Here is a 12,920-nt window from a genome sequence, read left to right on the forward strand (position 1 = left end):
TAGGGGGCAGTGCTCATCTCTGTTTCTTAGCTGAGGGAGCTAGAGTTGTCCCTAGACTTTTCCATGGTCATGTGGCCAGCATGATTATATGCCAAGGCATATGGAATGCTGTTATCTTCCCACTGAAGTGCTTAACAGCCCTCTCTAAGTGATTTATAGACTCAACATATTTTCCCCAACAATCTGGGTCCTCATATATATACTGTCTGTATGTGTATGTGTGTGTGTGTATGTGTATATATATCTATATGTTGGATGGGGCACCCAGTCTACCAAATACAAAGCAATCTGTTCTGTGTTTCGCTTCAGTCTAGGAGCATTTTTTGCAGGCAGACATCACTACTGTGATAACTGTAAATTCAAAATTTTGTGGCTGACAAAGAGTTAAAGGGAGACTAGTATAGCTATTTCAAGCTCTTTAGCTCTCATCAGCTACTCATACCCCTCTGGGATTCGAACCTGGGCAGCTTGCATGTTACACAGCTGTATTAACCTCTAGGCCACAGGCTCCCCCTCACTCCTATCAGCAGTGTATGTGTGTGTGTGTGTGTATTCTATTTAAACCATAATTATTTACTGTTTTTAGCTTACCTTCATGTTGAACGTGGCATGGTTGCAGGAATGCAAGTGACCATAAAATGTTTGAGCACAAAGTCCCTAGGGGGAAAAAACAAGAAAGTTCATAAAAATCAGAAGACAAAAGTCATAATTGAACAAGCTGCAAAACATCATATAAAGCTAGGATTTGAATACGATATTTCTGTCTGGGAAACCAAGTCACTGGGAAAGAGAACAATAAAGTACTATCCTGATAAACACACCTGAATGAAATGTGATCTTTTTAAAAAATGAAATGGTACATCTCTTAATATAGTAGTTCCCATATTTATAGAGATACCATACATATAAGAAAATCTAGGATACTACATATACTGTACTTATTCAAAAATGAGTTTCAGTGAGGTCTATACTCAGTTCCAGGTACATATTTATACAGAAATGTTAACAGGTGAGAAATGTTATGCATGCTAAAATAAGGTAAAATAAATATTTACTTATTTCAAATAGAAATAAGAATATTTCTATTTCTCAATAACATATCTTTAATATTTGTTATTTGTTGTGACTGGAGATGCACCAGATTGGTTGCATTATGTTAAGGTTGGATTAGTAATTTTAGTTCTGTAGAAGTTCTGGTCAAGTTGTTAGTGGTCTTAAGTTGTTCTGATAATTCCCAGGAAGGTGATTTAAGATAAATTGCTATTCCATTTTTTTTTGTTTTTATTTTTCCATATGTTATAAATTCTTGACTTAACTTTTTCTTTTTTATAACAGATTGACATGGTCTTATTTTATGTATATCTCTTGTAAACACACAACTTGTTGAAAATTGTCCTTTTGCTGGCTAAATTAATTCAATTTACATTAGATATGATTAATGTTGTTTTTTTCCACTTTAATTGTGATTTAGTATTAATTTAAAGCTGCAGCCATACTTAGTTTCCCATCTTCTTTATTTCCAATTCCTTTTTTTTTTTACTAGAAAGCTCCTTATCCTGAGCAGTGCGTATGAACATAAGGGACAAAAGGAAGGGGGAATAAAGCAAAGTCAAACTTGCAAGATTCTGTTACTATAGCCAATAGTACTGATAGTTTTAGTCTTCTTGTGGAGTTGTTTTCTTGATTTGATCTACATACTGTAAGTGAGGCTAACATCAATCATGCAGAGCTAACTGTGCGTTACTTCTCTCCCCCTCCCTCCCCCATAGTCATGTGAATTAGNTGCCTGAATTGCTTGTGTATACCTTCTTCTTGTTTCAGACTTAAGCCACGTTTTCCTCCTTGTCATTTTGGTAAGAGATCTGACATATCATTATCAAGATCATCTTCCTTACTCTTTACATGCAATCAGTTCCTTTCTCTATCTCTTATCCCTGTACTTCAGCATTGAACTATTAGGAAAATGAGTCAAAATAATTATATTTGTAAACTCCAGTAAAGCAGTTGCTGTTGTACAATCCAGTGCATAGCAACAATAATCCAATGGTTTATTCTTTCAGGGATGTTTTAAATCAGTGGTCCCCAACCTTTGCAGCTTGGTGGCCTGGCTGGGGGTGGGGCGAGAGGGGAACCAGGCCCGCGCTGCTTGTACGAGTTACATGTGCATGGACGCCAGCCCACCGCACAAGCAGTCTGGTTCCGAATAAGCCATTACCCGGTAGTGGGCCAGGGCCCAAAGATTGGGGAACCCTGTTTTAAATCATCCTGTCAAAGAAAATAGAAAAGAAAAAAAGCAGGGGAGTGGAGTTGGCAGTGTCAAGAGTCTGGCAGTAAACTTTGAAGAACAACATTTGTGTGGATGTTAGATGGTGGAAAAAATGGGCTGGGGGAAACCAAAAAATCTCCTGGCTGTGATTTCTTAGCTTAACTCATGACTTAGATGCCTAGAAGTTAATAAAAGCACCACAAACTCCAGAGTAGGACAAGAGAAGACAGTAGGTGCCATTGCTCATCTCCACAATTTGAAGATGCTTTGGGACCCAAATCTAATTTTCTAATATTTACCAGCTCATTTGACATCCTTAAACAATCCCATTCTGAAAGAAAGTCTCTTAAAAGCCTTCTGTAAAGGCTACAAACCTTTAGGCTTGATTACAGTGATGTGATTTATGTGTAGTTGTCTGTATATCTGATCCAGAAATTTCAGTTGGTACAAAATCCAGCAGCCAGATTGGACTTCGGAAGCATGCAAAGAAGCCAGCTGGATCCATGTGTAAAGTATTCCACTGGCAAAATATAAAGGGTCGGCTATTACTTTTAAAGCTAGTTCCAGTTTATTTAAGAGGATTTTCTTTTTTTTCTTTTTTTTAAAAAACTGTTTTTATTCCAAACCAACTTTCTACTTGGTAACATAATAACTAAAACAACACAAAATAAAAAGAACTCTAGGAGCAGCTAGAGGGTAATTTGTGTTGCTTCAGCATGTACCTCCTCAGGGCTGTGAACTTTCAGAAAAGAAGAATCTTATTCATTAATCCATTAGTTCCTGAACAGAGACTATTCCTGGAGATGCAGCTAATTATACTGCAGAAAGTAGAAACAAGAGGATGACACCCTCCCTTTAATTTAGCTCAGTCAGCTATTGTTGCTCAATCTGTATGAGCAGATATAGAAGCTCTGCAGTAGGACAGTTTATCAAGTGAAAGTGAGAAGAAAATGGCCGCGGAAGCGCTGCTTCTTTCTAACAAAAGGAAAACTTTCACTTTCTTTCCGGTTGTAGAATGATGCATTTTAAAGGACTTTAAAGAATTTTTCTTAAGTCAAGCTTTTTTAAGTTTATACTTGCTGTTGTGAGTTTTAAAAATAATTTGGCAGAATGGCTTCAAAACGTACTGGAGTTTCTGCATTGCCTAAAACAGCTATTTCTTCTCCTGTTGTGCAAATTCAACAACAAAAACCTAGATCTCCCCCACCATCACCTCCTCCTTCCATTACACTTAAAGATCTACAAGAGGCTTTAGCTAAGTTCTCATTGCAGACTGTGAAACAGACAGAAGAACTTTTGGATAAGAAAAATCAGGAACTTTGTGAAAATATATCACACATCTTTCAAGGACTAGCAGTTCATATTGATCGTATAGAGGGACGGGTGGATGAATTAGTGGAGAAAATGGAAGGAACAGAGGACAGACTTGAGAAAGTAGAAGAAGGCGTGGAAATTCTTCAAAATGACATGGTAATGTCACAATACAGAGAAATGGAATTTGCTCTGAGAATGAGGGGTCTTAAGGAGGACTTACAAGAGAAACTTAAGGAGGAAATTGTTACAGCTTTGGCCCTGGTATTGAATTGCAACCCAGAGGTGATTTGTGGAGAAATAGAAAATTTTTTTAGAGTAAATTCCTGGGTTGCACGTCAGAGAAATATACCTAGAGATGTAGTTGTTTACTTTACCACAAGAGTACGTCGTAATGAAATTATACAGCTTTTTTATCAGCAGAGATTTCAAATTGCTGCACAAGATATTATACTTTTAAAAGAAATACCTTCTAAGATTTTTAAGAAGAAGAAAAGACTTTACTTTTTTGGCTCAGGAGTTAAAGAAGCGGCAGATGCCTTTTAGATGGGAGATTCCTTTGGGCATTGTGGTAAATTTTGCGGGGACCAGATACAGATTAAATTCTGTTCAAAAAGCTAAAGATTTTTACCTGTCGGTCCTGAAAGCTGATTTGTCACCATCATCGACATTTAAAGCACAGGAAGATTTGATGGAGCAACTTGTTGTGGAATTGCCTGGGGCCATGTCATTATCTGCAGGAGATCCTCAGAATCAACAAAAGTTGGGAGTGAATTCAAAGGAGCAAAGAATGACCCATGCTGCCTATAGGCGTAAAGAGAGAGAGCAACAACAAAAAGAAATTGTATCTATAACATATTCACCGACTTCGGAGCCAGTGGGAGGGGCGAGGCCAAAGAGATCTGCAATGACAGACTTGCAGGGAATGCTCAATAAACTTCATAAGCCAAAGGATGGTTAAGTTGATGACGCTGAATGTGAGACTTTATTATGGAAAAGGAAGAAATTAGTTTAATATTTGAAATAATATAAAAAGGATTATATGTTTGTAAAGAACTTATAGTATTCTGAACGATTTAAAATATTTGATAAATTTAAGATTGGGATTTTATTTTACTTTTCCAGCTTTGAAGAAGGAAGTATTGATTTAAGATTTTCTTGAAAGTATTGACTTGAGAGTGAAGAAAGTGAAGGAAAAATTTAAGTGTAAAATTTAAGAAAAAAATTATATAAGATGTTTGATAGATATTTAGATTTTTAAAAACTGTTTTGAGCTTAAATGTTGAAGGTGGATAGATTATATTTAGAGAAAGTATGGAGTGAATAAATATCATATAGTTTTTGAGTAGATATATTGTTTTTACTTATTGCTTTATTAGAGTTAAAGTATGTATATATTGGTTGTATTATGTTTGTTTAGTTAAATTGTAATTTAGAGACGGAATGGGATGTGTTTTAGTCCTGTATTTGGTTCCGGGAAGTCCAGGGGGGGAAGGGGATTGGGGGAATTATAAAAATTGATGTATTTACATGTTATAGGTAAACAATAATTGTATTGACAAAAGGAGATGCTCGGCTGGTATCCCAAATTGCACTCGATGAGGTGGTTAGAAAGGTGATGGGATGTAGGTAGGTGGAAAGGAGGAAGGAGGAGAGGTTGTGGGTTAGAGGGAGGAAGGATAGGAAAGTGAATGAGGGTGGAGGCAAGGCGGGGACTGCCGAGCATTTCCGAAAATGTATTGATTTGGATTATTTTTTTTTCTGCTTGTGTATGTAAATGCATCATATTGGTATTTGTTGTTTAATTATAAAAATCAATAAAAAATTTATTAAAAAAAAATCTTACAGATAAACAAAAAATAATAATAATAATAGATTTGTAAATAGTCAAAAAGGTCAAATACTTGGGAATATATTTGACAGCAAGATGTTCAACAATAAAAGAAGATAATTACATTAAATTGTTAAATCAAATAAAGCTTGATTTGGAAAAATGGAAGAATCTTCAACTGTCGATGTTAGGAAGAATTGCTATGGTGAAAATAAATATATTACCAAAAATACTATTTTTGTTTCAAACGATACCTATAAAACTGGAGAAAAAATCCTTTGAAGTTTTAAACTCTCTAATTCAAAAATTTATCTGGCAAGGAAAGAAAGCTAGAATTAAATTGAAAATGTTACAAGAAGCCAAGGGAAATGGAGGTTTTGGCTTGCCAGATTGGGTTTTATATTATCAAGCATCAGTGTTAACATGGATAAAAGAATGGATAACTTTTAGAAATAAAAGATTGCTGTATTTGGAGGGACATGACCTACTGCTTGGTTGGCATGCTTTTTTATGGTATGGAAAAAATAAAATACATAAATATTTCCAAAACCACTACATTAGAAATGCACTATTATTAACTTGGGAAAAAATAAATTGTAAAATTTATTTGAAAATTCCAGGATAGCTTTCAACAATGGAAGCATCTGTACATCCAAATCTAGTCAGTCTTGATAAAATATGGACATACAAAGATATTCTAAATTCTGAAGGGAACTTAAAATCCAGGCAAGAGATGGAAAATCAGGGCATTGATTTAACATGGTGGACACATTTACAAATGCAAGTCAGATATGACAAAGATATTAAACAGTATGGATTTTATAAAGAGCAGACTATGTTTGATCAGACATTACTAACTTCCGATGAAAAGTTAATTAAAAAAATGTACAATTTTTTATTAAATTTCAAAATGGAAGATGGAACAAGTAAAAGAGACAATGATAGCATGGGCAAAGAATTTTGGATATAATATAGACTTCGAGAAATGGCAAAGTTTGTGGGAAAGAAACTATAAATTGACAATGTCAGCTTCATATAAAGAAAACTTATATAAAATGTTCTATAGATGGCACTTGCCACCAACAAGATTAGCAAAAATGTTTAAAAATATGTCAGAGAAATGTTGGAAATCTAAGGTACTTATTATCATATGTGGTGGACATGTGTTAAAGCAAGGAGATATCCACACTTGGCTAGAAAAAATGTTAGAGAAACACATAGACTATAAATCTGAATTTTTTTTTACTAGGTATAATGCCAGAAAAACTTGATAAGCAAAGTACATATTTGATTCTACATGTGATAACAGCGGCAAGAAATATATTTGCACAATATTGGAAGAATGAAGAAATACCACCAGAAGAAGAAATAATAAAAAAAATATTAGACTGTGCAGAAATGGACAGATTTACTTTAAGGTTGAAAGAAAAAGAAGAAACAGAATATTTTCAAACTTGGGACCTATTTTATCAATGGTTAGATAAAAGATTTAGGGATTAGGAATTTAATTTGTATTAGTGAATAAGATACTCAGACAGCACATTTTTGTTGAATGATTATTATTGAATTCTGTTAAAAATTATAAAATTTTATTAAAAAATAATAATAGAGGAATAGCATCAAATCTCGGGACATGATAGTTCCACTTTATAGCGCACTGGTGAGACCACCCTTGGAATACTGCATTCAGTTCTGGTCACCATGATACAAAAAAAAGGTTGAGATCTTGGAAAATGTGCAGAGAAGAGTTAACAAAGATGATAAAGGCTCTGAAAGCTAAATTGTACAATAAACGGTTGAAAGCATTAGGTATGTCTAGCCAATTGTAGAGAAGGATTGTGGGAGGAACATGATAGCTGTCTTCCAGTACTTGAGGGGCTGTCACAGAGAAGAGGGAATTGACTTATTATCCAAAGCACCAGAGGGCAGGACAAGAAGTAATGGGTAGAAGCTTGTTAAAGAGAGATCCAACCTAGAAGTAAGGAGAAATTTTCTGACAGTGAGAACAATTAATGAATAGAATAGCTTGCCTCCTGGGGTTGGACAAGCATTTGACTCAGATGGTGTAAGGCCTCCAAGGTTTCTATCATCCCGATTCTTTGTTCTATGTCATTAATTTAAACCTTTAACAATTTTCACATTTGCACAGAAGAGTAACTTTTTTATATAATATATGTATCTTATATATTGTATAACATATAATAAGTATAACTCTACATATTTTACATGGCATTTCAGATTACACCAATTCCTTACTTATTTGGTTCCTTACTTATGTTCCATTCCTCACCTAGGTTTCATTCAGGATAATGTTGAGAGCTAGACATCAGCCTAAACCCACAATTCTGTACCATGATGTTTCTGTGACTATTAGCAGTTATGGCTAAAAATTGCTTTCCTATCATGTCCACAGAAGAGTCAACAGAAAGACATTAATGAAAAGACCCTCTCCAAGGGTCTTTCTTTACTTTTCCTAGTAAAATGCAATACTTCTGCTCTCAGATTATTCAAGGACTGTAAAAAAAATGACTTGGCAATTAAGACTTAGAGTGCACTAAAATTTCCTGAATACTGCCCTGGTGTGCTTGTCAGAAAAGTCCTTCACAAGTTGGTCATTTTCTGCTTGGATGACTACAAATCATCCACAAAAAGAAACTGTTCTCGTAGGGTTAGTTAATTTAATTAGGAAAGGTCAAGTAAACAAATGTAATCCCGATTTTTCCAAACACACATTCAAAAATAAGTAGACAACTGCTTAATAAGAGAAAATCACTGTTGTTTGGTTCAGCCCTATAGTCCAGTATTAGGTGGATTTGATCTATGGAGTGAAAAAAATATTGTGCAAACAAGCTAATAACATATAGTCCTTAATGGAACTACATCTACATGGAGGCAAGTAAGTAATGGGGAACTCCAAGGTTCTCTATTAGGCCCAATATTTTTCAATATTTTCATAAATGACTTAGATGAGGGAATAGAAGATGAACTCATCAAATTTGCAGATGACACCAAGCTGGCAGGAGTAGCCAACACCCCAGAAGACAGGCTCAATTCAATATCTTGATGAATCTCGATTTTTACAGGGCCGTATCCCATAAAATGAAATTTAACATACAGAAAAGCAAGATTTTACACTTAGTCAAGAAAAATCAAAAGTACAGGTACAGACTAAGTGAAATCTGACTCAGCACTAGTAACTGTGATAGGGATGTTGGAGTCCTAGTAAACAACCCTCTAAATATGAGCTAACAGTGTGGCAGCCAAAAAAGCCAATCCTAGGTTGCATTAACAGAGGGATAGAATCAAGATCATGTGAACTACTAGAACTGCTCTACAAAGCCTTAGTAAGACCACACTTAGAATATTGCATCCACTTTTGGTCATCCCAATACAAAAAAGATGCTGAGACTTTGGAAAGAGTTCAGAGAAGAGCAACAAAAATGATTAGGGGCCTAGAAACTAAAACATATGAAGAACGATGGCAGAAACTGGGTGTACCTAGTCTAGTGAAAAGAAGTAGAAGTGACATGATAGCAGTCTTCCAATACATGAAAGGCTGCCACAAGGAAGAGGGTGGGCAACTTATTTACCAAGGCATCTATAGGCAAAACAAGGAAGAATGGATGGAAACTAACCAAGGAGAAAAACAACCTAGAGCAGTGTTTCTCAACCTTGACAATTTTAAGGCATGTGGACTTCAACTCCCAGAATTCCACAGCCAGCATTGCTGGGTGTGGAATTCTGGGAGTTGAAGTCCACATGCCTTAAAATTGTCAAGGTTGAGAAACACTGACCTAGAGCTAAGGAGAAAATTCCTAACAGTGAGAACAGTTAACCAGTGGAACCCAATTGTCTTCAGAAATTGTGGGTGCTCCATAACTGGAGGCTTTTAGAAGAGACTGGATAGCCATTTATCAGAAATAGTATAGGTCTCCTGCGATAGCAGGGTGTTGGACTAGATGACTCCGAGGTCCCTTCCAACTCTGTTCCTATTCTCTGTGACAGCCTCTCCAGTACTAAAGACTGAAGCAAGGGTTGTTCTGTATTAGTCTAATGAAAAAGCCAAACAGTGTTGATTTATTAAATGGAAAAACAAATCATTATAAAGTTAGTGTGGGTCTCTGATACTCAGATACTGAAGCAGTATCATAATTGGCCAACAAATCTGGATTTCCATCTTTGAATAGTTTGATCACTTTTAGCTTCATAGGAAAAACAAAAACCATTTGTGAGGAAAATTCAGATGCTCATAGGAAAAGAGATAGTCCCTTTCTCTGTTTCTGGCATGCTTGGCAAGAAAGCTGCATTTCATGAGAGAGCAAAGATTTAGAAGCAGCACAGTTGACTGTCCATCTAATATCTAATAAGCAATTATCATCAATTCCATGGGTTAGCAGCTTTATTTCACTACAGTACCAAATGTTTTGTTCTATTTTTTTCTATGCAGAAATCATTTAGGCATAGTTGTACAGGTGAGTAACATTTCTCATATAAGAATTATACCTGTGAGATATAGCATGAGACTTTTACCCTAAAAAGCTGTTACAATGGAGATAGAATGATATACTTCAATCTAGATTAAGGAATCAATGTGTTTCACTTTTTGAAATGGGCACAGCACTTTACTGCCATATGAAAAATAGTTTTTAAAAGAAATTAATACTGGAAAAAGGAACCTTGAGTAACTGCACTGAATTGCTCTTAGAATAGATATGTCAAACTTGTGATGTCACGTGACGTCGTGCAATGTATCGGGACGGTTTTGCCATTGCCGGCAATGGGGTGGGCGTGGCTTTCGGATGATGCATCCAGCCTGTGGGCCGGCAGTTTGACACCCCTGTCTTAGAATATCATATTACAATTGAGAAGAACAGCAATCAAATTGTTGGAAAGTGCAGAATTTATTGCATGACCTTAGGTCAATAACTCAGCTGCTCAGAATCACCTTGAAGTCTTGAACCATAAATTTAATAATAATAATAATAATAATAATAATAATAATAATAATAATAATAATAATAATAATAATAATAATAGATCCAGTCTGAACACCTAGCTAACTGTGCCATGAACCATAATAACTTTAGAATTCAAACAAATAGATACCTGCCATAACACCCTGCCATAACACATATCGACAGTTGTTAAGTTGATAAGAAAGACCTAAAAGGCTGTATAGTAACAGTACCTGGAAACTACAGAATTAGAAGACAAAGAACGGGAAAAAATAACAAAATTCAAGACCTGCAGATAGAAATAGAACAACTGTAGAAAAAGAAACCAAAGGTAGTACCAATAGTAATAGGTAGTCCTTAGATGCAATCCCAAAACAACTGAAGTGTACTTGAATGCCACTGGATTGACAAAATCATCTTTAATCAGTTGCAAAAGACAGCTTTGCTTGAAAGAGCTTATATCCTGTGATGATACCTTTAACACCATCAAACATCCACATCTGTCTATCCCAGATCCTTGGGAAGGATTCAATAGGTGGACAAAAATGCCAAATCCAGTCTGAACATCTGGCTGGCAGTGGAATAAATGATTAATAATAATAGTAATAATTCTCATTTAGTCTTCTTTGGGTTTCACAAGCTAGATAAAGTTGCAGAAGTGTTTCTTGTAGATAACATGCTGAATTATGAGCAAAACAAAATACATCAAAAATAAAAATTCAGAAAAAAATATAAATAGAGTGTCAGCTGCCATCTTAACGCTTGCTTGTGCTTTGCTACTATTCAGTGACAGACTGCTATGAACTATGGGTCATTGCCGATCTTTTTTCAAAACAAGTACATTTTCTGGTGTGCCCAAAGATCTCCTCTGTACGAACCCTGGAAAAACTATTTGTAGAATACATTTATCGTCTGCACAGGGCTCCCAAGAGGATCATCTCCAATCAAGAAATGCAATTCACCTCTCAATTCTGGCAAGACTATTTGAGACTATTAGGGACCACCCAAGGCCTAAGTTCCTCACATCATCCTCAGATTAACGGTGCCTGTGAACGTACCAACAGTGTATTATAACAGTACCTTAGATGTTATGTCAATTACCAGCAAGATAACTGGGCAGAACTACTCTCATTTGCAGAGGTAGCATATAACAACACAATATACTGCAGCACTGGCTTTGCTCCTTTCCAAATTCCAACTAGCAGAGACTCTGCAGCTATGCCTGAACTCCCGCGAGAGTTACTAAGTGCCTCTCCCTAACAAAATGGATAAAACAACTGTGAACTACTTAGCCAGTAGTTGGATGATGCTAGAGAAACATATAAGAAATATGCTGACAAAAAGAACACCCCGCAGAAAGAGTTTGAGATAGGGGATGAAGTCTATTTATCTACCAGGTATTTGCAGTCCTGGCAACCTTAAAAAAGCTTTGACCTAAATTTGTTGGCCCTTTCCCCATTGTGAGGATTATTAACCTAGTGACTGTTGAACTTAAATTGCCAAACAACCTTAGGAGGATACATCCTGTCTTCCATTGTAGTCTGCTTAAACCAGCCAAAACCTCTCCATTATGACCATCTGAAAAAGTTCCTCCCCCTGCTGACTTCATTGAGGGTAAGCAACATTTCAAAGGAATATTGGATTCACATTTCCATAGAAGCAAACTCCAATACCTAATCTTATGGAAACATTTCCCCTCCTCTGAAACCGAATGGGTGGCAGCCCAACATATGCAAGCACCAAGAATCTTGTGTAAATTCCATGCGCACTATCTTGATAAACCACACTGATGAATTAACCCTTTTCTCTCTTTTCATTTTCAGGTCTAACTCCTTTTTTCCAGAGAGGGCATTATGTCAGCTGCCACCTTAATGCTTGCTTGTGTTTCGCTACTATTTGGTGACAGATTGGCATGACCTATGAGGAGTGGGGAAGGCAAGGGGGAAAATGAAAGTAAGTGCTGTATCTCTTTGAGATGCTACTTCAAGGTCACCCAACATACCAGCTGCATACCATCCTGTGCTTGAACTGATTGTTATGAAAACATCCTTGCTAAACCTAACTGGTTGCACTGGGGTGGGAGGGTGGGAGATAGCTAAGGGAGGGAAAAATTGAATTTAGGGATTTTGGCACCTGATTCTCAGTTCTGGCTATGCATTGCTGTAATACACCTGACTTCTAATAAAACTATACCTTTCTCAACAAATGGATCCAAGGATCATTTCTATTTAGAGTTTCAAGTGGTAGCAGGTCTGATACAGAGACCTTATGGATTAAAATATGAAATTATATATTGTATTGTTTATAAGGAGAACATTTGAGTAAAATGTAGAGCTTGTCTAAAGTTGAACATTTATTTTTATTTTATTTTATTTATATTTGAATTTATATCCCGCCCTTCTCCCGTAGGACTCAGGGCGGCTGACAATCTATTTAAAATACATACAAAACAATACAAATTTAAAATTAATTAAAAAGAATATTAAATATTTGTCGAATTTAAAATATAATTAAAACCCCCCTAAAAATTACCCTAGGCCAGTCCTGCAAGCTGGAA

General features: G+C 35.9%; 1 protein-coding gene across 1 annotated transcript in view; it reads right to left on the reverse strand.

Annotated features, from left to right (window-relative positions):
- Window positions 1-12,920, reverse strand: part of SPAG16 (sperm associated antigen 16) — a 411,223-nt gene that overhangs the window by 145,413 nt on the left and 252,890 nt on the right. Inside the window, exon 14 of the mRNA XM_015831061.1 lies at window positions 592-657. Within this exon, the coding sequence (XP_015686547.1) occupies window positions 592-657 (66 nt within the window). The remainder of the gene's footprint in view (window positions 1-591; window positions 658-12,920) is intronic.

This window comes from Protobothrops mucrosquamatus, unplaced genomic scaffold, assembly GCF_001527695.2.
Source record: "Protobothrops mucrosquamatus isolate PMUCROS unplaced genomic scaffold, P.Mucros_1.0 scaffold_253, whole genome shotgun sequence".
Classification (NCBI taxonomy): Eukaryota; Metazoa; Chordata; class Lepidosauria; order Squamata; family Viperidae; genus Protobothrops; species Protobothrops mucrosquamatus.